Here is a 24,264-nt window from a genome sequence, read left to right as displayed (position 1 = left end):
CCAGTCTATATTGCCAAAATTAAAATCACCCATAATGATCACCCTTTTCTTATTTGCTTGGCTTATTTGACTATACATTTCACTATCACCACCATCCACATTACCAGGTCTATAACAACATCTCACCAAGTATTTGATTCTATTCACCTCTATCTCACACCATACTGCCTCAAAACCACTGGCACTATTTCCGTCTTGCATCTCTACTTTGTATAGACATAACTGTTTCTCTCATCAATAGCACTCCCCCTCCCTTTTTACCCCTTCTATCCTCACAAAACACATCATACCTTTCCATCTCTATTCCTGTCAGGATGTCATCCTCATCTAACCATGTCTCACTTATTCTGACAATCTCTGGGTGCACACCCAGAGATTGTCGGAATAAGTGAGTGTTTCAAGTGTTTCATTCAACTAGCTATTTTTATACATTCTCATAAAGATCAACTACATGCTCTTGAACATCTGGGATTGTATAAAGTGCAATGTGTAAAGAAAGCTCCCGGTTCATATAAGTTTTTTGACTTAATTAATTGTAAATAAGTGTGTGTGTGTGTGTGTGTGTAAAAGTTGCAGTAGAAGATGTATGCTTGCAGTGTTTGTAGCGTGTGGGCTTGTTTGTTTAAGTTTATTCACAAAATCATTAAACGCAAGTGAAGGAAGGATAGATGGCAGCTGCTTTGTCTTTACAAGAGTTTAATTTTGATTTCAGTTGTTTTGTGAAATTATTATTATATTATTATTATTATTATTATTACACAAACCCCAAGTAGTCAAAAGACTCATCTAGGAGGTCCTTTTATCAAACACACAGCTCATCATTCCGTGCTTTAAACACACTCAAATTCTCTGCAGACATCACACTCTCAGGCAAGGTATTCTAATCATTCGCAACTCTGCATGAAAAAACCTGCTTCTCACTCCCCTACTCACACCTTCCTTATACAGCTTCCAGGGATGACCTCTGGTTCTTCCCTGATCTCCCACTATTTTCTGTGAGAAGAACCTCTCCAGCATTGATCCTATAACAACCCCTTAATAACTTGTAGGTCTCTATCATATCTCCCCTCCTCCTCCGCCTCCTGTCCACCAGACTCTGCAAGTTGCATCTTCTCAATCTTTCTTCATACTCGACATTCCAGAGTTTAGAAACTACCTTAGTCAGTTGCCTCTGGAACCTCTCCAACATCTCTTCATCCTTCTGAAAACCAGGTGACCAAATCTGGGCACAATAGTCTATGTGTAGCCTATTCAAAGCCTTATACAACGGAACAAGAATCTCCCTACTTCTATAACTTAGTGTCCTCCATATCATTCTCAGAAGCCTTTGTGTGTCTTCACAATTTTGGCTATGTGTCCCCTAAATTTCAGATCCTCATCCATTACCACCTCCAGATCTCTTATTTCCTCCACCTCTGACAATATATCCTCACCAAGCATAAATTCTGCATCCCATTTTTGTTTTCCAAATTTTAAAACCTTACATTTTGCAACATTGAAGTCACATCCTCATTCCCATGCCCAATCACTCAATTTATTTAAGTCTCTTGTAAAGACACAACATCTTCTCTACTCTTCATGGTTCATCCCAACTTTGCATCATCTGCTAACAACTGCATATCTCCATCCAAATCTTCACCAATATCATTAATATACAAGTTAAACAGCAATGGCCCTAAAACAGACCCCTGAGGCACACACCACAAGTAACTTTCCTTTTCCTGAATATCGCTCCCCCCATACACAACTTGTTGATATGTTTTACCTAGCCAGTCTCCAATCCAATGCACCAATCTAATATTTGACCCCATCCACTGCAGTTTGACTATCAACTTATCATGCAGTAATCTATCAAAAGCCTTTGCAAAATCTAAGTATATTACTGTGTATCCTTCTCCTCTGTCCATGGAAGCAGTCACCTTATTGTAATACATAAGTATATTACTAACTAAGTAGATTACAAGTGAGTACTGCATGACAGTGATCATGCAGTACTCTCTTGGGAAATGGCCAAGTTATGAATGTTCCATTCAGAAAAGAGGAATGTATTCCCACAAGCTGTATGGTCGACTTAACGAAACTTTCATAGTTTCTACATTCGGCTTTGAAATAATGCTGGATCTAATATCCACTTTGCTTAAGTAATTTGGCATTGCTAAACTGAAACCATTTTGGTTCTTTATTTTAATAATTACTTTTATGCCCCCGATCAAGAGTTCACTCACGAAAAATACATTTCTGACATTTCAAGTTCCTCAGTACCGAATGAGAGTTTTTACTATCTTAGGGTTCCTGCATGGTCTCTGAAGAGAACCAACCAGTCAGGCAGTGAAACCTTATCAAAATGGACTTATAAAAGGCAAATATATAGATGCTTGGGCAGCACCTATGTCTTTTAAGTAGTCTACACTAAGGCAACTCATGAATGCTGAGGAATGTATTCCCACAAGCTCACTGGTCAACTTACAAAACTTTCATAGTTTCTGCATTCAGCTTTGAAATAATGCTGGATCTAATATCCACTTTGCTTATGTTCAAGAAATTATTTACTGTCTTAATGGTATAACTGATGAGTTTCCTGGGTTCTTTGGGAGAAGGCAGTCTGTTGGATGGAAGATATGGTCAGATAGTGGCAGAACAAATTCTTGCAGTGATAAAGTCATCATGCTTATTTAAGTTGGAATAATCAATAATGGTCTCACAAGCCAACTTAAACTTTCTATGTTACTAAAATGGGATGATTACAAGTGTATCACAAAGGAACAAGAACAATCATCCTTTGCCAATTAATCATATGGTAAGTATCAACTACATAGTGGGAGAGAGAGAGAGAGAGAGAGAAGGACATACTTGATTTTCTATGGCAGAGATATATGTCCTGTGTGTTCCTTTTATCATATTCAGTTGTTTTTTTAATATCTAGCAAATGTAGCGAATGCAATTGGTGCAATAAACTTCATAAACTCCTAGGTAAGCAAACAGAATTAGGGATCTTTAATAGAACTGAAGAAGTTCCTATGTTTCAAGAGAAGTATGAAACCACTCAGATAATATACTTTTACTCACTTAGCGATTTTTTATTGAAAGTATATATATATATATATATTAGGGTTACCAAGTAATTTTATAATTTTATTTACATATATATATATATATATATTATCATCATCATCAAATTCCTGATATGTACCATCATTGAGTGTACAGGAAAAAAAAAAGGAGTGGAAAAAGTTTTCGAAGTCAGCAACTAAAGGATGAACCTAAAACATCTTTCTTCTGTTAATGAATTAAGATCATCATGAAAGGTACCATAAGGTCACATGGGATCTCACAAGCAGAAGTAGTTTATTATAATTATTTTTAATGTATATAGGCAACATTTTAAATTGCAAAAATTATATTAAAAATAATGCATAAAAAAGGAATTCTTACAGAGAGATTCCTGAGAAGAATTGTTCTTATTGTAAAACTTGAATAGAGATCAGTATGTATAAGCAATACTTGGATTTCCCCACAGGTCATGGAGTCATCTGGCCAGTATTTTGCACACTTTTTCTGAAAATAAATCAATGAAAAATGTCTTTGGATACTAAATCTAAGAACAGAATTAATTTAAATGTCAAAGAGTGCACCATGTTTTTTATATAAGTTTCACAGGACAAAATATCTTTATAAGAGTATATTGTGTTACTACTCATTTTCATATTGACTGAAAGAGATTTAATCAAGAGATGTGCTCTGCAGATTGACATCAAATGGTTATCATACAAGCAATATTACACTGAAAGCATCAATTTAATTTCCAGCTCTTAATATAAATATCCAGCCCTTAATCATACTAGATTCTCATATAACTAGTTTTATTTTAATCTGATTTGCAAAATTAATCTCTATTTTAAATAAAATTTGCATTTCCGCATATATGATCCCCTAAGAGTGCCTATTTGTTCTGTTGTTATATATGTTTCTGAGCTAAACTTTAAAATATCATCTTGCATTACAATGATATTCTATAAATCTTTCAAATTATCTACAAAAAAAGCTCAGACAGTCAAATCAAAATTCAGCTGCATTAACTAAGTTTTGCAAATTAGATTATTTGCATTAGTTCTGCATAAAGAGAGAACTAAAATAAAATTCATGAGAACTTAAAATAAAATTCACGAGAACATTTGACATGAGAACTAAAATAAAATTCAGAAAAGATTATAATAATTTACTGGAATGAAGAAGTACAGCATCATCATCACATCCTGAAATATATTACTCTCTCTCAGTGTGTCTGTGTGTGTGTGAGCATGCATCTGACATGCATGCACGTACTGTTCTGTACTGTTTGACATTCAAAAACAAACAAAAACAACAACAAAAAAACATTAAGTGGATATATTAGTATTATGTTTTATTTCCAAGTCCCTGAAGTTACCAAACAGTCCAGGAAGATAATCTCACCACAAAGACATTCAGCATTAGTGCACATTACTCATTTCAGAAATGCATTTCATTCATTCACAACACAAAAGGATTACCTTTCAATTTTTTCATCACATGTGCATGTTTACCATACATCTTAGATATAAGTGACAAAGATCTATCTGATGAGTCTTTGTCAATTATATCTAAATCATATCATCTGTACTTCTTATTCTATTTGCTCAGCACAGAACACGTTAATTGAATCTACCCTCACTGCAGTCCAGATATATTCTTTAAGATTTGCCTCTAGACTTTCTCTCTAATATCTAATAATCACTTTCTCAACCTCCCTAACTGCTCAGAATGTAAAGTTTTATTATCATTATTATTATTCAGGACCTCCATAGAGTCACAAGGTTCACTGTGGGAGACTCATCCTGTGCTACACAAAGTCTATTATATTCATGCTCTCACCACCTTATCAAACAATGTCTTCCACAGTTCAACCCCCCTCCATGCAAAGAAACCACTTCTCACAACTTCTTTTTGAAACTTGCAAGGTTGGCTCCCTTATATATGCTCTTTCTTCTTGTTCTACCATATAAAAGAACTTCCAGTGTCAACCCTGTAAACATCTCTCAATTTTAGATGTCTCAAGCATATCACTTTGTGTTATTCTCATAACAGCCTATCCCCATAACTAACATTGTACAGTCCTGATATCATTTTTGTTATCTGCCTCTGTTAATTCAGTTAATTAACAGAGGTTAATTTATCCCCTTAAAATCCTGGGGACCAAATCTGAGCACAACAATCGAGGCTGATCAAGGCTGTATACATGAAATCATAACGCTTCTATCTCTGTTGGTCAGTGTACTTCTCAGTATTGAAGGAATCCTCAGTGCTATTTTCACCACTTTTATAATATGTCTCCTGAGCTTCTATCGATTATCATCCCAAGATCCTTTGCCTCCCTGACTTTTTCCAGTACAGTTTCCCCAAGAGAGAGAGAGAGAGTATGCAGACTCCCATGTATTTATGTTTAGGTGCTGGTTTAAGCTCATAATAAAATTTAATGAAATAAATGCAGCACAAAGAGAAATAATTACAGTAGGTTTCTTCTTCTTCTGGTTCCCATCTGCCATACGGCCGGGGGAGGGTAGCTATATGCTACCATTCTAGGGAGAAACGATTATGAGCAAGGTGGTTTCCCGTTGCCTTCCTTGCTGACAGTAGGTTTAATCATTTGAAAATTTTGTCTCTGTCACAGAGATATCTTCAGGAAGACAATATTAAAATTGTAATAGCACACAAAAAAAATAAGTGGATGAAACTAGGCTACATAAAGCTTAAATGGTCCTATGAGGGATATCTTTTATAGGTTCGGTTAGCTAGCTTTAGCTGTTTTTTCAAGTCTGCTGCTGATTCTAAAAAGAGTTTTTCAAGTTTATTTTCATGTGATGGAGCATAATAGTTTACTTCCATCTGATCCCATGAAAGGCATGCCACCTAGACCTGACTGACCATAGTTGTGGCAGCAGATGTATTTTTTGTGTCCATCTAGGCAGATGTTAACAGATTTCCCAGTAAACAACTCTCTCTCATAACATCTGAATCCACTGACAATGTCATTGATATAATGGTTAAATAATACAGGTCCAACTACTGAGTCCTGTGTGACCATTATGAAACACTGCACCAAGAACACTAACAAACTATATAAAAATATTATGTTAAAGTACAAATTCGACAGGTGCAAACTATGCAGCATGTATGTTCTATCCAGATTAGTCTCCCCATAAATTTAAAGCAACTCTAATAAATTATAATGAAACTTATCTCTTTTTTTTAATTTTTTTATTTTTTTACTGCCAATTTGTAACACATCCGACTATAACTTCACCTTCTGGCAGATCCACCAATATAATACAATACACAACATTCCACTTTCTGTGACCAAAGCATATGGCACATATCTGGAAACAATGAACTGGCATCATCCCAAAACACCAATCTCTTCAATCTCACCTCTCACCCCCCCCCACCCCCACCAATGAGGCTTCAATAAAGATCAAAACAAGCCTATGTAGTGACCCTTCCAATAATGTTTTTGCATTATGGGATACTAAGGCAACTGCCATATTTACTCGAATATAACTCACCTTCATGTATATCTTGAACACCTGATTTTACTATACGAAAAGAGAAATTAAAAAGTTTTGCATATACCTCACACATGAAAAAAGTTTAAAACCTTAAGAAATAGATGGTGAATGTCGTTATGGCAATTTCAGATTTTGGAATTTGGTTGAAGAGAATCAGCATTTCAGCTCAGCAAATGTACACAGTCTAGTCATAAATACCATCACAACTTGAATAGTGCCTACAATCTATCAGTAAATCATTTACAGCTTTCAGCAAATACAAACCATATATATAATGCACATATAGCAGCACTCAACATTTGAAATGTCCCCCTTTTGCTTTCACGCACATCCAAAGTCTGTGAAGCCACATATTGATGGCACACACAACATCTAATAGAAATGCTGCCACTGTTTGATCCAAATTCACCTTCAGGCTTGAGATGCTAGGGTGTCATTTCTTGCAGGCTACAGCTCAAGATCCAACCACAATTTGAAGACCAACAGATTCAGATTGGGATTTCCAGATGGTGATATATGGTCAGGCACATTCGAGTCCAACCATTGTTGTGGTCCTTGCCTTCTGTGCAGGGGATGAGTCCTGTTGGAAGATTAACTGCCTACTGTGAAACAAGGTTTTGTTCAGGGCTATACCACAAGTTCCAGCACAGTGTCTTGATATACTTTGACATCGGTTTTGATGATTTAGTTGGGTGATCAAAACCGATGTCAAAGTATATCAAGATGCAGGATGATGACCTCTCTGAATCCTGGGTGTTATGACATGTGCTAGACAACATCCAGGGCATATATTCAATTGTTTTGGCAGTTCAATGACTCTTCAATGGTGCAAATCGTCTCATCTGTGAAGAGGATATCCCTATGCCTGCTGTTCACGTACTGCCGGAGAAGTGCCTTTGATCCCGTGTTTTTTGTGTGTTGAAAATAACAGCTGCATTCCAACCTTGTGAAGAGCTCTTACAGTTATAGAGTTCTCATATAACTTCATGAGTTATATGAGTCATAGAGTTTACTTCTATGACTTATACAGCAGTATGAGTCATAGAAGGCACATTCTATGACTCATAGAATATGCCTTCTAGATTTACTCCTTACCACTGCATATTAATCCATACAGCTAGACAACTCTCTCTCTACTGATAAACACATGAATGTTGGCTGCACACAGCACCACTAACAGAACCAGTCTCATGCAATTCTGTAGACAGTGTAGGTGTGTGTGCCAAAGTTGTAACAGCATTTATGGCAAGACTAGATAAGGATGATGTTAATAGTTAGAACTAGGTGACCATCTCTATGTATCAGGATGCATCTCTTAATAGTCATCCCTGATCTTTAAGCCCTGAACATATTTCCTCATCTGGAACATCAAGAGGATCGCATTCTGATATCACTCTTCTAGACGAGTTTAGCAATTTTTGATTCATTGCTGTAATTGGTATTACATTGATTACTGAGTGTTGTTGACATAATGTTTCCAGAAGGATATCACCAGACTCCTAGATCAGTTTCTTAACTGACCTAGGAGATCCAGCTAGTTCTTCTAAATCCTTTTGAATATAAATCCTTCTAAATCCTAGTTCTTCTAAATCCATTTGGCTTGTCACCTGTGGCATGGATAATGAGAAGAACAGGTACATTTATACAGTTGTCCCCATGTCTTTTTTTTTAACTTCTATAATCAATCAAGCGATGTTTCTATCTGGTATTAGTACTTGGTTGGGACCTTGCAAGGCTCCTGAAAAATTTGATGATGAAAAAATTCATGCACAAAGGATTTTTTGTTCAGTGCCAGAACTGTTTACCTACCATGGAGTTACATGTGGACACCATTCACTGGAAAAAAATGACTGTGCTCAGGAGAGAAATGTAAGGATTATCCCAGATACTATACCAGCATCACAACAAGCCTTGGACCCCAACAATGGACCATAGTGTGGGAGACTTACTGCAACACCACTGACCATTGCAGTCAAGCCCACTAGTTGAATGATCCTGACCAGGCCATCCAGGACTGCCTGTCTTGCTGAAAGAGGCCAAAGTAGTGCAACACTACTAGAACCCCCCCCCTTCCATATGTCCACAGATTGCACTGCATGACTACAAGGCATTGGATTCCAGTGCAACATTGGATTCAGTGCAACATGATTCCAGGGCTGTAAGACATGATAGAGTAAAAAACTCAAGAGAAATAGGGCAAAGAATATGGGAATAATAAAAAGGGTCAGAACCATCACTGGGAGGTCCCCTACACCATGGACAGGTGTCCCACAAGGAAGGAAAAGATGAAAGCAAGAATATACAAGTAATTGCTTATTTTGCTATTCCCAGAAGTTGTTTTGGACAACAAGATGAGAACAGGTTTTTATGCTTAAAAACAGAGGGGAATACACAGTGTAATATACATAGTTATAGTGCAGTAAATACAGGCATAAACAATAAACAAAGTGATACTGCATGATGAATATTTCCTGTAACGGCACTTTGCAATGTGTACACTAATGCTAGGAGCATTCGGAACAAGGGCAGGAGTTTTTGGCATTGGTTAGTCCATCCTGGTCAAAGGTTATTGGCATTAGTAAGACATGGCTGACAGAAGATGATACAGTCAGTGGGATAGAATGTGAAGGGTAAAGTGTGTTCAGACAGGATAGAGAGAAAATAATGCAGGGGGGGTATTATTGATAATAGTGGATGAAATGCAACCAAAGAGAGTAGGAGTTCATAGCAGATAACCTCAAATAACATATTTGAGGCTATCTGCTATGAGATAGTGGGCAGAAGAATAAAATATACAGTTGGTTGCTTTTATAGACAAGGAAATGTAAAGGATAATATAAAGGACAACATCAAATAAGCTCAATGAGTGAAGGTGGGTAATTATTATAGGGGACTTCAACTATGGGAATGTAGACAGAAGGAGAAAAGGACTCATGGAAGGAAGAAAACAGAATTTATGCAGTTAGTAAAGAATAATTACTTGAGGCAGCATGTGATGGAATGTACTAGGAGTTTGAGACTGCTAGATCTAGTAATTGCATCAGAGAATGTGTCTATAACCAATATAATCATATGCCACCAAATGGTGAGAGAGTGATCATATGATCTTGACATGGCTAAATATGTGGAATTTTTAGCTATGGGGGGGGGGGGTAATATGTGGAATTACAGGGTTGGTAAGTATAACAAACTTAGGAGAGTGCTTTTTATTTTTAATGGTGTTGATGAGAACACAGACATATAAGAAAATAATTACTTTATTAACTTATTGCTGATATTTCACATGTATTATATCCACCATCTTCAGAGCACAAAAACAGTTTGTCACAGTATATAAAACAACAACAATCTGGATAACAATGGGACTAGTTTAAACAATTGCAATGGGCAACACAAACACTAAAGTCCCAATTAGGTTGAATCTATGTCAACATAGATGCAATTGTTTAAACTAGTCCCATTGTTATCCAGATTGTTGTTGTTGTACTGCGACAAGCTCTTTTTGTGCTCTGAAGATGCTGGATATAATAGCGAAATATCAGCAATAAGTTAATAAAGAGTAATTATATTATTTTCTTATAAGTCTGTGTTCTTATCAATACTGTTAAAATTAAAGTAACACGAACACATAACCTTTCCAAGCATAGGAGATTGCTTGAATTAGTGCTATGTCTTGGCACGTGAAACTGCAAAGGCTGGATATTGATAGTGCATGGGAAGTAGAAAAGGAGTGTTTGAGGGAAGTAATAACAGACTGCATACCTAGAGTCATGAGAATAAATCACGCGGGAATTAAATGGATAAATACCATCATTAAGCTGGAACAACAAAATAAAAAAAATTGTGGGGAGAAATTCAAAAAATGACAAGAAGACACATGAGGAGTGCAAAGAATAGGCCAGAAGGGTAACCATAATTTCATAGATACTGAGCAAACATTAGATAGTGCTTAGCACAATGTTTAAGGCCTTCCTCAATGAGTCTAAGGACACCACAGAGTAGCCCATAATAATAATAATAATAATAATAATATCAAGTTTTTAAGGCACATGGAGGATAGAGGCCTAAAGGTAACATAAATATCTTTATGCATTTTTGGAAATTATGGAGACAACTACCGTGTTTGAATAAAAACTTTAGTTTACTATTACTAAAATTTTACACTTCGACGTTTCGACCTTTATGTCAAGGTCATCTTCTGGAGCGTACAAATATACACAGGAAACAAGCTATACTACAATCATACCGGTTCGTTAAAGACACTGACTAACCGCTACCACAATTGTTGGCCTGACCTCTGGTGGAAAAAAAAAAAAAAAAAAATTATACATCAACGCTGAAGTCCTATTATTTGTGTTGTCTACTATATACATATATTAACATTATATTAACATCATTCCAGCCAGTTGGAGTGGAATGGTTTCTAATAATAGCAGATTGGCTAGAGCCTGACTTGTGTTGAATCTTTCAAATTAGGTTGGCTGAATGTGTGCCATCCAGATCTTTGGAATTTTCATACCATCTTTATTGTTGATATTTGGGTGGTTTATCAGGATTTCGCAGGATTCTTTAAATTTTCTTTCATACCATGTTTTTGTGCGGTGTAAGGAGCAGGTGCTTTTCCAGTTGATTTGGTGTAAGGTGTTGAGTGCGTGGTCTGAGAGGCCTGCTTCACCATAATGGTTATATTTAATGTGTCTAATGTGTTCTTTTTTGCGTATAGGGATTGTGCGCCCTGTTTCACCAATGTACGGTAAGTTACAGGTGCAGCGGATGCAACAGACTCCAGGATGTGCTAATGGGAGGAGAGGGTCCTTAGAGGAGCTGAATATGGTTTTAAGTTTAGTGGGTGGTTTAAAGGTGGCATTAAGGTTATAATGTTGTAGGATTCTGTTGATTTTTTCTGATAACCCTTTAATGTATGGGATGGCTATGGTTTTACTGTAGTCTAGATTCGTTTTTGTTGTGGTTTTATAGAGTATTTTATTGACAGTATTTTTGTTATAGCCATTGTTTATGAATGTGTCACTAATGATTTTTAGTTCTTGTTTCAGGGCCTGCTGGTTAGAGCAAATAGTTGTGGCTCTGTTTTTAAGGGTGTTTATGACTCCATATTTTGTGCTGGGTGGTGATATGAATTTGCATGTATGTATTGGCCCGTGTGTGTCAGTTTTCGGTAGACCGTGAAGATTGCCTGAAGGAAGACGTGTAACTAGTGTGTCTAGGAACGGGAGCAAATTTTGGTTTTCGATTTCGATGGTAAATTGTATGCGTTCGTGTTGTTTGTTTAGGTGGCTGAGGAATGTGTTTAGCGTTTGTCGACCGTGCTGCCAGATCGCGAACACGTCATCAACGTATCTGAGCCAGATTGTCGGTCGAAGCGTGGCGGAATCAAGAGCCCTTTGCTCAAAGGTTTCCATGTAGAAGTTCGCGATTGGGGGGGGATAATGAGCCCATGGCCGTACCTTCCTTTTGTAGGTAGAATTTGTTTTGCCACACGAAGTAACCGGACTTTAGTACGTGGGCAAAGAGGGCCGTAATGTCGGGCGGAAATTTGTTCTGTAGTAGGAGAATTGTGTCATTGATGGGGACATTAGTGAAAAGGGCAGAAACGTCAAAACTGACTAATAAGTCATCTTTGTCGAGTGTTATGTTTTTGATTATGTTTATAAAGTGTTGTGTGTTTTTTACGTAGGAGGGGGAATGACCTACCAACTCCTTGAGTGACCTACCAACCCCATTCGGATCACCGTGCAAGCCTAAAAGAAAGGATAAATATCTTTAATCTCCACAGCACTATTTTGGTATAAATTTAACCTAGGCTCAACCATGATATTTGTGCATTTATAAGTTTTCAAGATATTTTGAGTGAAGCTGCTCAAAATACAAATAATAATGTGACAGGAAGGATAGTCAGCGTGTTGCCTAGGTATGACTGCGGTGAGATGAGGCGGAGAGCAAGGATTATGAATGATATGCTGGCTGAAATGTGTGAGGGGATGGGAGTACAGTTTTTTAATGTGTGGAATGATGGTGGATAGGGAGATGAAGTTCAGAGGGCACATTGCTAAGGTGACCAAGATTGCACATAAGATTACTTGGTTATTGAAGAACACACTAACATCCAGAGATAAAGAGGTTATTATTCCCCTTTATAAGGCATTGATATTTTCACATTTGGATTACTTTGCTCAAGTCTGGTCACCTGGATTCCTTGGAGATGAGGAGGCTGTGGAGAGGGTTCAGAGGAGAGTGACTAAGTTGGTGAGTGATGTAAAAAATGTTCCCTACACTGATAGATTGAGAGCTTGTGGATTGCAGAGATTGGTTGATAGGCAGAGAAGAGGGGATATGATAGAAACATTTAAATTACTAAAAGGTTTTTATAAGATTGATGCAGGGGAAATATATCAGCTGTGTGATAGTGATGGAAGAACAAGAAGTCATCTCTGGAAATTAAGGAAAAGTGTGGTTAACAAGGGTGTGAGAACTAGATTTTTTGCTTGGAGGGTGGTGAATGAGTGGAATGCATTGCCTGACTCATTGAGTTCTTCGTCTGGAAATGAATTCAAGAAGAGGTATGATAGATATTGTTTTGATTGTTTAGGTCTCCGTTGATGAGTCTACTGACTCCATGGAGATACACATAATAATAATAATTAAAAAAAAAAATACAGAATACATTTTAACTAATGATATCTAATTTTCTTACCAATCCATTTTCAACAAGAGCAGTTACCATAACTATTACTGTTGCATTTTCTTGCAGCACCATTCTCCAAAAGTCTTCAAACAGATTCTCCTTTGGGCCTAAAGAAATCAAAAAGAAATAAATATATAAATAAAATAATAATAATAATAATAATAATAATAATAATAATAATAATAATAATAATCAATTAAAAAGTTAAAAAGTAAAAAAAAACCAGGTTATAAAATGACAAAGTTGTTTTTTGTTATTGTATTTTTATAAGTAAGACAGAGTATATGTGTTGCACAGTGGGTGGTGACCAGGAGACAGACCTGGAGCTGGAAGGAAATGTCATCAGGAAGGTGAGGGACTTTAGATACTTAGGTTCAACAGTGGAAGAAGATGGAGGAGCTAAGAAGGAAGTGGGATGCAGGATAGAAGCGGGTTGGGGGAACTGGAGGGAGATGGTTGGAGTGTTATGTGATAAGAGGGTGCCGATCAATCTGAAAAGCAAAATCTATAAGACAGTAGTGAGGCCAGCTCTGACATATGCTATAGAAACTGTGGCCCTGAGGAAAAATAACATCAAGATGGAAGTAGCAGAGATGAGAATGCTTAGGTGGATGTGTGGTATGACCAGAAAGGATCGTCTGAGAAATGACAATGTGAGGGGAACGGTGAAAGTTATGAACTTAAGAGTGAAGATACAGGAGGCAAGGTTGAGATGGTTTGGTCATGTGATGAGGAGGGAGGAAGAATATGTGGGAAGAAGGGTCATGCAGATGGATGTGCAAGGAAGAAGGAAGCGTAAGCGGCCAAAGAAAAGATGGAGGGAGCTTGTAGAAGAGGACTTGAGGATGAAGAACTTGGATGTGGTGACAGCCCAAGACAGGAGGATTTGGATGAGACTCATCATCAACAGTGACCCCACTTAAGTGAGAGAAGCTGCAGAAGAAGAAAGAAGATTTTTATATCCATATCATCCATATAATATGTCTAATTCAGATAATTAGACTGAATTTATATGCAAACAAAATTAATTATTCCATCATTGTATTAATTAGATTTATGTTGACTAATTTTGATGGTAATATATCAGAACACAGAAAGATAAGTAAATAATTATTTATTGACTTATTGCTGATATTTCGCTGGTGTTATAACTAGCATCTTCAGAGCACAAAACAAAGTTTGTCATAGTATGCGAGACTACAACAACATGGTGTAATAATGGAACTAGTTTGAAAAATTTTCAAACTAGTCCCAATATTACAAAGCACATACGTGCTTTGCATTATGGTATACTGAGGCAAGTGATGAGAACTCATACCACCTTTGCCATGAGTTACCCTAGTCCTGAAAATACTTCAGGCGCAAACTTTTTTTGCTTACAGTTGGATAAAGGATTAAACCAAATATATAATTGGCAGCATAGCGAAGTCAAAAAACTTCCATCCACTCATCTCTAATCCAGAGAATTTTAATAATAAAGTGTGACACCTTTTGGCAACTGGCATACGGAAATATGACTTCTTCATTACATCCACCTTAGTATCACCACCTCTGGTTCCCACTGATGAGACCTCAATAAAGGTCGAAACCAGTCTGGGTAGTGACCCTTCCCTTAATGCATAGCATTATACATGTCTGTAAGGAGATGTGCTTTGCATCACGAAGGCAAGTGATGAGAACTTATACCACCTTTGCCATGAGTTGTCCCAGTCCTGAAAATACTTCAGGCGCGAACTTTGTTTGCTTACACTTGGATAAAGGATTAAACCAAATATATAATTTGTAGCATAGCCAAGTGAAAAAACTTCCATCAATCTTAAACTTTTTGTTGGAAGATTTTCCACTTGGGTATACTATGAATTAAAGATACCAAGAAATTATATACTTGTTTTAATCCTTTATTCAAGTGTAAGCAAACAAAGTTTGCACCTGAAGTATTTTCAAGACTGGGGAAACTCATATATAGAAGCTAATGACTTCACGTCACTTGCCTTAGTATCCCATAATGCAAAGCACATATCCTTACAGACATGTATAATGCTATGCATTATGAGAAGTGTCATTACCCAGATTGGTTTCACTATATAAGTGAAGGGAGGTCTCCAAAAACTGAGGCGAGCCCCCCAGATCACTCTAAACTCAGCAAGTGCAAGCAATTCGAAGGATCATTTTACTCAGTGGTGTTCTCACTCAGAGACAGGCAAAAACCTGCCTTCTATATACAAGTTGTCCCAGTCCTGAAAATATTTCAGGGTCAAACTTTGTCTGCTTACACTTGGATAAAAGATTAAACCAAGTATATAATTTTTTGGTATCTTTAATTCATAATATAATTAAGTAGAAAAACTTCCAACAACTATCCCTAATCCAGAGTATTTTAATAATAAGATGTGACACCTTTTGGATACTCGTATATGAAAATATGACTTCTGCATCACTTCATAATTAGTATCACATCTGGATCTGTCTCGCACTGATGAGACCTCAATAAAAGTTGAAACTGGTCTGGATAGTAACCCTTTCCAGAAAGCTCATAATTCCCATAATGCAAAGCACATAAGGGTATGTGCTTAGCATTATGGGATACTAAGGCACGTGATGTAAAGTTGTTTACTAATTGCTTCTATATATATATGAGTTGCCCCCAGTTCTGAAAATAATTCAGGTGTAAACTTTGTTTGCTTACACTTGGATAAAGGATTAAACCAAGTATATAATTTCTTGGTATCTTTACTTGAATCTTAAACTTTGTGTCTATTTAGTTTCAATGACACACTTTACATCCATGATTTGCATAACAGATAAACACGTCATGACTGGTAGGATGATTAAGAGGGATTATTAATACCTGTTGTTTCTCGTAGACAAGCTTATACGTTGGTTATGCATTATTAAAACACTTAAGGAATTGAACAACGTAGTTAAGGATATAAATTAAATTAAACTTTAATAAATATTTTCCGATATTTCAGCAACGTCACGTTGCCATCTTCTAAAGGAACTTGCAAAAAAAGTTACGTGCACGTAGGCACTACAACACAGAAACTGGGAATGAAGCTATTGTTCTCCTAACAGTCCTGATGGTGCCCTCTAGCGGGCTAAGTAGGTGTTCTTGGCCATTGGGCTGAAGGTCTGCTGATGTAGGCCTCCCAAATTTGGGGCAGTCGCATACAACCAAATTTGTTGAGGTTTGGAGAATTTCTTATGGCTGAGGCTGATTCCATCTTTATGGAATCAGCCTCGGCCCTAAGAAATTCTCCAAACCTCAACAAAGATGGAATCAGCCTCAGCCATAAGAAATTCTCCAACCCTCAACAAAGATAGAATCAGCCTCAGCCCTAAGAAATTCTCCAAACCTCAACAAATTTGGTTGTATGCGACTGCCCCAAATTTGGGAGGCCTACATCAGCAGACCTTCAGCCCAACGGCCAAGAACACCTACTTAGCCCGCTAGAGGGCACCATCAGGACTGTTAGGAGAACAATAGCTTCATCTCTTCATTCCCAGTTTCTGTATTGTAGTGCCTACGTGCACGTAACTTTTTTTGTAAGTGCCTTTAGAAGATGGCAACGTGACATTGCCGAAATATCGGAAAATATTTATTAAAGTTTAATTTAATTTATATCCTTAACTACGTTGTTCAATTCCTTAAGTGTTTTAATAATACCTGTTGTAATTTTTATGTACTTTAAGTATAGAAAGGCTTAGGTATTGTTGATAATTCATAATAAGGTTTTATGGTATAAACAATACAAAGAGGGGGAAAAATTTTTTTTTTTAAATTCACTAATATTTTGCTGGTTTTCTAACCATCATCAGAGCACAATTATAACTGTGATAGGCACACAGCACTAAACTATGTATGTTGATTGGTTAACGGTATAGATCTGAACACAGACTGATAAGAAAATAACTTTATTAACTTAAATCGTTTAAGTTTATTAATTTAAAGCATTTAAGTTAATAAACAGTTATTTTCTAATCAATCTGTGTTCGCATCTATACTTTTAAAATCCAATCAACATGTGTGACGAACACATAAGCCTTTCCAGACGACTAAACTATGTAATTGAGGAAAACAATTTAAACTATAACTGACAACAGAACTAATGTCTTTACATGGCACCCTCTATGGATCACATAACTACATCCTTAATTTAGAGAAGTCAGGCTATCAGGTATTAGTTTTATTATTATTATTATTATTATTATCACGTGACACATCCAGAGAGTCCAAGGGACCCATCATGGGAGGCACCTACTCTACAACTCTCTGTCTTCACTACTCAATTCATCAACTACAACAAACAGTAACTACCATCATCATCATCATCTACACCAATGTGATCTACTGCCAACCACCACTAGTATTTCACAGACAATCACAAACATCCATGCCCATGGCGGGAATCGAACCTGCAGCCTTTTGGCTGGAGAGCGGATATGCTAACCATTCGGCCAACCAAGCCAGTCTCCCAGATCTTTGGCACATTAATGTAACCATACTTGTTTACATTAGGAGGTGCTTCATAGCTGATGCTTATTCTAATACTTGTTGTAAGTATTAGACACTAAAAATAGTGTCTCAGCCCTATAATGACATCTATGTAATAACATGTTCTTTCCCTTGATCTGATCCTATGTGAAGGCATATCCAGAGCATTTTCTGCCAAATCCTACTTGACATACAGATGATCGCAGATGTAGTTTTTGTGTTCTTCAAGGTGGATGTTAACCAATCTACCAGTCTGTCCAAAGTTGGCCAAACTGCTATCACAAGAAACTGTATACACTCCTGGATGTGCGAGAGGAGAGATGATCTTTAGGAAAGTGTATGTAGGTAGTTAGCTGAATTACAGGTTCAAAAGTGGCATGGGGATCAAATCTGCAGATAACTTTGGCTATTTTTTCTGATGTATCCTTAACATATGGAATGGTTTTGCTGTGATCCTGTGTATGTGTGTTGCATGTTGGAAGGATAGGAGGTGCATGATTGGCTAAAAAAAGGTATTGTGAAAGATCCCTGAGCTCAATTTCAAGGGCTGTGTCATTTGAACAAATAGCCTTGGCTCAGTGAGTAAGTGTTTTGAGGACTCCATACTGTTGAGAGGGGTGGTGGTGGTTGCGTAATTTGTATGTAAACACCTTCCTGTATGAGTGGGTTTTCTGTAAATGGAGAAGGATAACGAGCCATTTGGAAGTTATGTTACTAGTGTATCTGAAAAGACAACTGTTGCTTTCTTTTTCTATGGTGAAGTTTATTTTAGGGCGTTGGCCATTAACATGCACCAAAAATGTATCTGATGTGTGTGGACCATGGGGACAAACCGCTAACATATCATCAACATAGTGCAACCAAACTAAGCACTCGACATCTTTCTTTTAAGATGATATGGTGATCAGCATTCATATTTACGAATTTAGGGACACAAAACACGTGTGTTGATATAATTATTTTACTTATTATTAATAAAATAACAATTGACGTTTCGACCCCTGTATTTAAGGTCATCATCAGAAAAATACATGTGTATATGAAAACAAGCTACATGCTCTTGCACTCTACAAAGGTAAATTGAATCTACACTGTTAACTGATCTTTTACTTAGCCTGACCTCTAGCAGTAAAAAAAAAAAAAACTGCCTAAGTTCTCCCACACTAAGCTTTTCTTCAGGAATTGTACAGTTCAGGTTGCTATACTAAAATTTTTTTCTAGATTTGTACAGTTCAGGTTGCTATTGAATGCAAAAAAAAAAAAAAAAAAAACTTCAAGTCTTCTTGTATTGAGATTTTTCTTTAACTTGTCTTGTTCTGGTCCCCATTCTTGGAATGGTTAGACCATAATTTTTGTTTAGGTTAGGATTGTGTTTGAGCATTTCACATGCTTCTTTAAATTTCCTCTCGAACCAGGTTTTGGTGCAGTGTCGGGACTTGGTACCTTTCCAATCAATTCTGTGGTATGTCTGGAGTGTTTGGTCTGAAAGGCAGGTTTTTCCAAAATGGAGGTATCTAATGTGTCGTTTGTGTTTGTCCTTCCTAATTGCGATGGTTCGCCCTGTTTCCCTTATGTATGGTAAGTTACACATACATTGTATTTTGTAAACCCCTGGGTGGCCCAGGTGCAGAAGGGGATCTTTGGAAGAACTGAGTATGTGTCTTAATTTTGTCTGGGGTTTAAAGGTGGTTTTGATGTTGTATTTGTGTAGTGTTCTGTCTATTTTTTTCCGAAATGCCTCTAACATAAGGAATGGCAATGGCATTCTTGAAATCTATTTTGTTTTTAGTGGTGTCTCTGTGGAGGATCTTGGGAATATTTTTTTTTTTTTTTTTTTTATAAATGTATGATTGATGATCTTGTATTCCTGGTATAGAGCCTGCCCATTTGAACAAATAGTTGGAGCTCTGTGTTTAAGGGTGTTTATGATACCTAGTTTTGTGTTGGGTGATGGTAAGAATTTTTGTGTATGTACTGGCCTGTGTGTGTGTGTGTGTGTGTGTGTGTGTGTGTGTGTGTGTGTGTGTGTGTGTGTGTGTGTGTGTGTGTGTAGGTTTGCAGTAGACTGAGAAGGAGAGACAGCCTGAGGAAAGACGTGTGACAGGTGCGTCTAGGAAAGGAAGAGAGTTGTTTTTTTTTCCTATTTCAATGGTGAATTGGATATGTTTGCATTGTTCATTCAGGTGACTAAGGAATGTATTTAGTGATTCGTGGCCATGGAACCAAATGGCACAAATATCATCAACATATCTGAGTCAAATTTTGGGCTTTAGGCATGCTGACTCTAGAGTTCATTGCTCAAAGTCTTCAATATAAAAGTTAGCTATTATATCGAAGACTTTGATAGTTTAAGGTAAAAATTGTTTTGCCACACAAGATATCTAGAGCAGAGTATGTGGGCAAAGAGGGCCATGATGTCGTGTGGAATTCTGTAGGAGCATAATAGTATCATTGATTGGGACATTGGTGAAAAGGGCAATTATGTCAAAGCTGACAAATAAATCTTGGTCATTGAGTGTATTCCTTGAGTGTGGCCGCTAATTTTTTGGCTAAGTGGTAATTCAGACATAGTGGCGTGTTTGTTTTGTGTATTTTTGGCAGGCCGTAAATTCTGGGTGCATGGGCATAATGAGGTATTAGTTTTTTGTTAGTTTCTTCTGGCCATGTGTTAACGGATTTTCTTTTCTTTTTTGATACATTTCATGGGGTTGTAGTTTACCATTTAGTAAGTGTTGTGGTCCGATACCAAACGGTTCATTTTTTCTTATTTAGGTTGTCCGATCTAAAACAACAGTAGCATTCCCTTTATCTGCTTTTGTGATTATAATGTCCTTGTTATTTTTTAGGGATTTGATGGCCATTTTTTACATTTTGTTTAGGTTGTTGCTTAGTTTTTTTGTTTGAGTTTAGTATGCAAGATATTTCCATACATATTTTGTCAGCTAGATTGGCAGGGAGGGAGGGATCTTAGACCTCTCTCGATATGATAAATGATATCCAATTTGTTTACTGATCTTAGCACAATAGAGTAGTTTAGGCCTTTTTTCCAGCAGTGAGAGTTCACCTTGGGTGAGGTTTTGATTTGTTAATAACCAGACCGTGGTCCAATGGTGGTTGGTTGCTCCTAACTCCGTTTCTGGGTGATTGGCTGCTCCTTTGGTTATGCCATCCTGATTGTCTTGTGCTTTCTTGCTGTTTTAGTGCTCAGATTTTAGTTAAATTTTTAGTTTTTTATTAATTTTCCCTTCTTTTTGAGTAATAGGTGCTTGGCAATGTCGTCTATGATCTTGTCAAAAATTTCCCAAATTTCAGGATTAACGTAGCTGGATAGCTCTAATTTTAGTTTTAAAACTTTTGCTTAGGTAGATGCTAAGTTTTTTCATGCCTCATGTATTTGTTCTCTTAACAACACTTTTTCCAACTGGGCATAAATATGGAGTGTTTTAGCTGATGTAAACTTCTTTTTTAGTTTAATGCAGTTGGGTAATAAGTTGCTGTCTCTACATCATTTTAAGAAAGGCTAGTAAATTAATTAACAAGGAAACAGGTATATTTAGCTTACCATAGAGACTGCACTGCTTGTGGGTCAAATCTCCATGGATTATGATGACTCTTTCTTTTAAGGTTACACGGTGATCAGCATTCATATTTAGGTACACAAAACACACGTGTTGAAATTATTATTTTACTTATTATTAATAAAATAACAACTGACGTTTCAACCCCTGTATTGAGGTCATCATCAGAAAAATACATGTGTATATGAAAACAAGCTACATGCTCTTGCACTCTACAAAGATAAATTGAATCTATGCTGTTAATTGATCTTTTACTTAGACTGACCTCTAGTGGTTAAAAAAAAAAAAGGAAGCACTCAACATAGCCACACTTAAACCAATAATTTAAGTGTGGCTATGTTGAGTTCAAACATGACCTTGAAACTCATCATGTTTATTGCAAAAATATTGACTTTCCATCAGCCCTTTTCTGTATGCAATCTCTTACCAACTTTTCTAAAATCTTCGCCATGTTTCTACTTAGACACATGAGTCTTTGCACCACCTGTGTGCAATGGAATCATAATACATTCTTTCCAATCCTGTGGAATCTTTTTTGTGTTGAGACTCAAATTACAAAACCAGGTCAAAAGCAGAGCTAGTTTAGCTGAACATTTTTAGCATCCATGTTGATATCTTCACAGTCCCTATTGCTGAATTTTATTCAGTTTATGCAACATCTCTATTAACTCTTCATACACCTGAGGTTTTTTTTTTATATGCAGTGTAAAGAGGTAACAATAAGCTCTATGTTGTGTACACCAGGTTGATAGTTTTTTGAAAAAGGGGGCACTCATAAGTTGAATAGTCTTCTGCATCAACCATGCACATACCATCAACATTTAGGAGAGTTATTTTTTCTTTCAAATTCATTCATTGTTTTATTGCAATATAACAAGAGAATTATTTTGGGCTGACTTTAACTTGCAGAGCCAGTTTCTTTTGATACTCATATTTAGACAAATTGGACACACAGACAAATTGGCCTTCAGACAACACTCAATTTACTGAGAAAAAATACTGTTGTTGATGATGATGGGGGATAGATGTCATTAATAGTAGCAGCGTTGTAGTTGGAGAATTGAGAAGTAGTGGAGAGGATGAGATGTATTTAGCAAAATAGAGTGGTGTGCCCTCCCACGATGAGTCCTTTGACTCCCTGGAGGTGTCACATAATAATAATAACAATAATAATAGCTGCAACTCATAACTCAAACCATTCTTAAGTCATCTTCTTTCTTAAGAATCTCTTGCTTAAGACTGCACATGCATTTCACACCTTTAGTTGCTTCTTCAATCTGTATAGACACATTCTGATATTGCAAGACTGATATATTTTTTTAGTACTATCCATGCATTGCCATTATCCTTCCCATCTAACAACTGATATCATGGGATCAAACCTATTAATTTCCCCAGTTGACCATGATTTTCTTCTTTGTAGTTCAGCATGTAATCTTTTCTAAATGAAATATCCAAACCCTTAGCCACTTCCCAGATCAATACAGCAACTTGAGGCAGAAAAGTCATGTTTTTAAATTAAACTCCCTCTGACACTATAATCAGTGTAATATACTTTGACCTCAAGTTCCTTCTCTCATGTGCTGCTTAAGGAAGTTGTCTCAAAACATCTCACTAAATTTGGCTTCATTCTTCACATGAAATTTCACTGTTACAAGGTTTGGATAATTAAAGTCACCCCTGATGATTAATCATATAGTAGATGCATATCATTGTTATAGCTTCATGCAAAATGGAAAATTGATACTAATATGGCAATCACAGCTCTCTCTATCCTAAGTGGACTCAAATCATCCAATACTAGTACATCAAATCTCCTCCTTTCCTGATTGAGTGTAAAGGGTATAAAATACTATACCCTTTACTCAATACCAGAATCTGCTTCTGAGAGCCAGGTCTCACTAATGCCAATTGTACAATGAGTATAATTGGCATTAGTATAATAATAATTATTATTTTGACACCTCCAGGGAGTCCAAGGCTCATCAAGGGAAGGCACATGATCTACAGCTCTGTCTCCACCACTCAATCTGCCAATTGATCACAGCTATACCAACACCATCTACTACCGATCACCACCACCACTAGTATTTCCACCGACAATCACAAACATACACGCCCACGGTGGGATTCAAACCTGCAGCCATTTGGCTGGAGAGCAGATATGCTAACCACTCGGTCAACCAGACTGGCAAATATAATAATTATAAGGCAAATGATAATAATTATATTATTATTATATAATAATTATAATAAATAATAATAATAATAATAATATAATAATTATAAGTATACAATCTTGCTTACACTTAAGGCAAGGCATTCCAATCACTCACAACTCTGCATGCAAAAAACCGAATTGTCACTCAGGTGCTCACGCTCTCCTTATATAGCTTCTAGGGATGACCTCTGGTTCTCCCCTGATCTGCCACCATTTTCTGTAAAACGTCTTCAAAATTGATCCTATAACAACCCCTTTCTAACTTGTAAGTCTCTATCATATCATCCCTCTTCCTCCTATCCACTAAACTCTGTAAATTGCATCTTCTCAACCTTTCCTCATATTTAATATTCCAGAGATCAGAAACTACCTCAGTAAGTCGCCTCTAGACCTTTTCCAACATCTCTTCGTCCTTTTGAAAATCAGGTGACCAAATTTGGGCACAGTAGTCCATGTGTGGCCTAATCAAGGCCTTATACAATGGAACAAGAATCTCCTTATTTCTCCAAGTCAGTGTCATTCACATCATTTCCAGAATGTATTGTGTCAGTCTCACAATTTTGGCAAAGTGTCTCCTAAATTTCAGACCCTAATCTACTCTCAACCTAAGATCTCTTATTTCCTCCACCTCCAAAAATATATTACCACCAAGAGTTATTTATACCAGTTATTTGATGTGACTTCTC

The 24,264-nt window shown here is 36.8% G+C and overlaps 1 protein-coding gene across 1 annotated transcript in view; it reads right to left on the bottom strand.

Moving 5' to 3' along the window:
* Nucleotides 1-24,264, bottom strand: part of LOC150108517 (receptor-type tyrosine-protein phosphatase mu-like) — a 1,155,664-nt gene that overhangs the window by 183,602 nt on the left and 947,798 nt on the right. Inside the window, exons 35-36 of the mRNA XM_090415942.1 lie at nt 13,294-13,391; nt 3,433-3,555 (exon numbers count right to left, since the gene is read on the bottom strand). Of these exons, the coding sequence (XP_090272068.1) occupies nt 3,433-3,555; nt 13,294-13,391 (221 nt within the window). The remainder of the gene's footprint in view (nt 1-3,432; nt 3,556-13,293; nt 13,392-24,264) is intronic.

Source organism: Typopeltis vanoorti, chromosome 3 (genome assembly GCF_054136105.1).
Source record: "Typopeltis vanoorti isolate ZY-2024b chromosome 3, IOZ_Tvanoo_1.0, whole genome shotgun sequence".
In the NCBI taxonomy this organism is placed as follows: Eukaryota; Metazoa; Arthropoda; class Arachnida; order Uropygi; family Thelyphonidae; genus Typopeltis; species Typopeltis vanoorti.
This window is presented reverse-complemented; position numbering and strand designations above follow the sequence as displayed.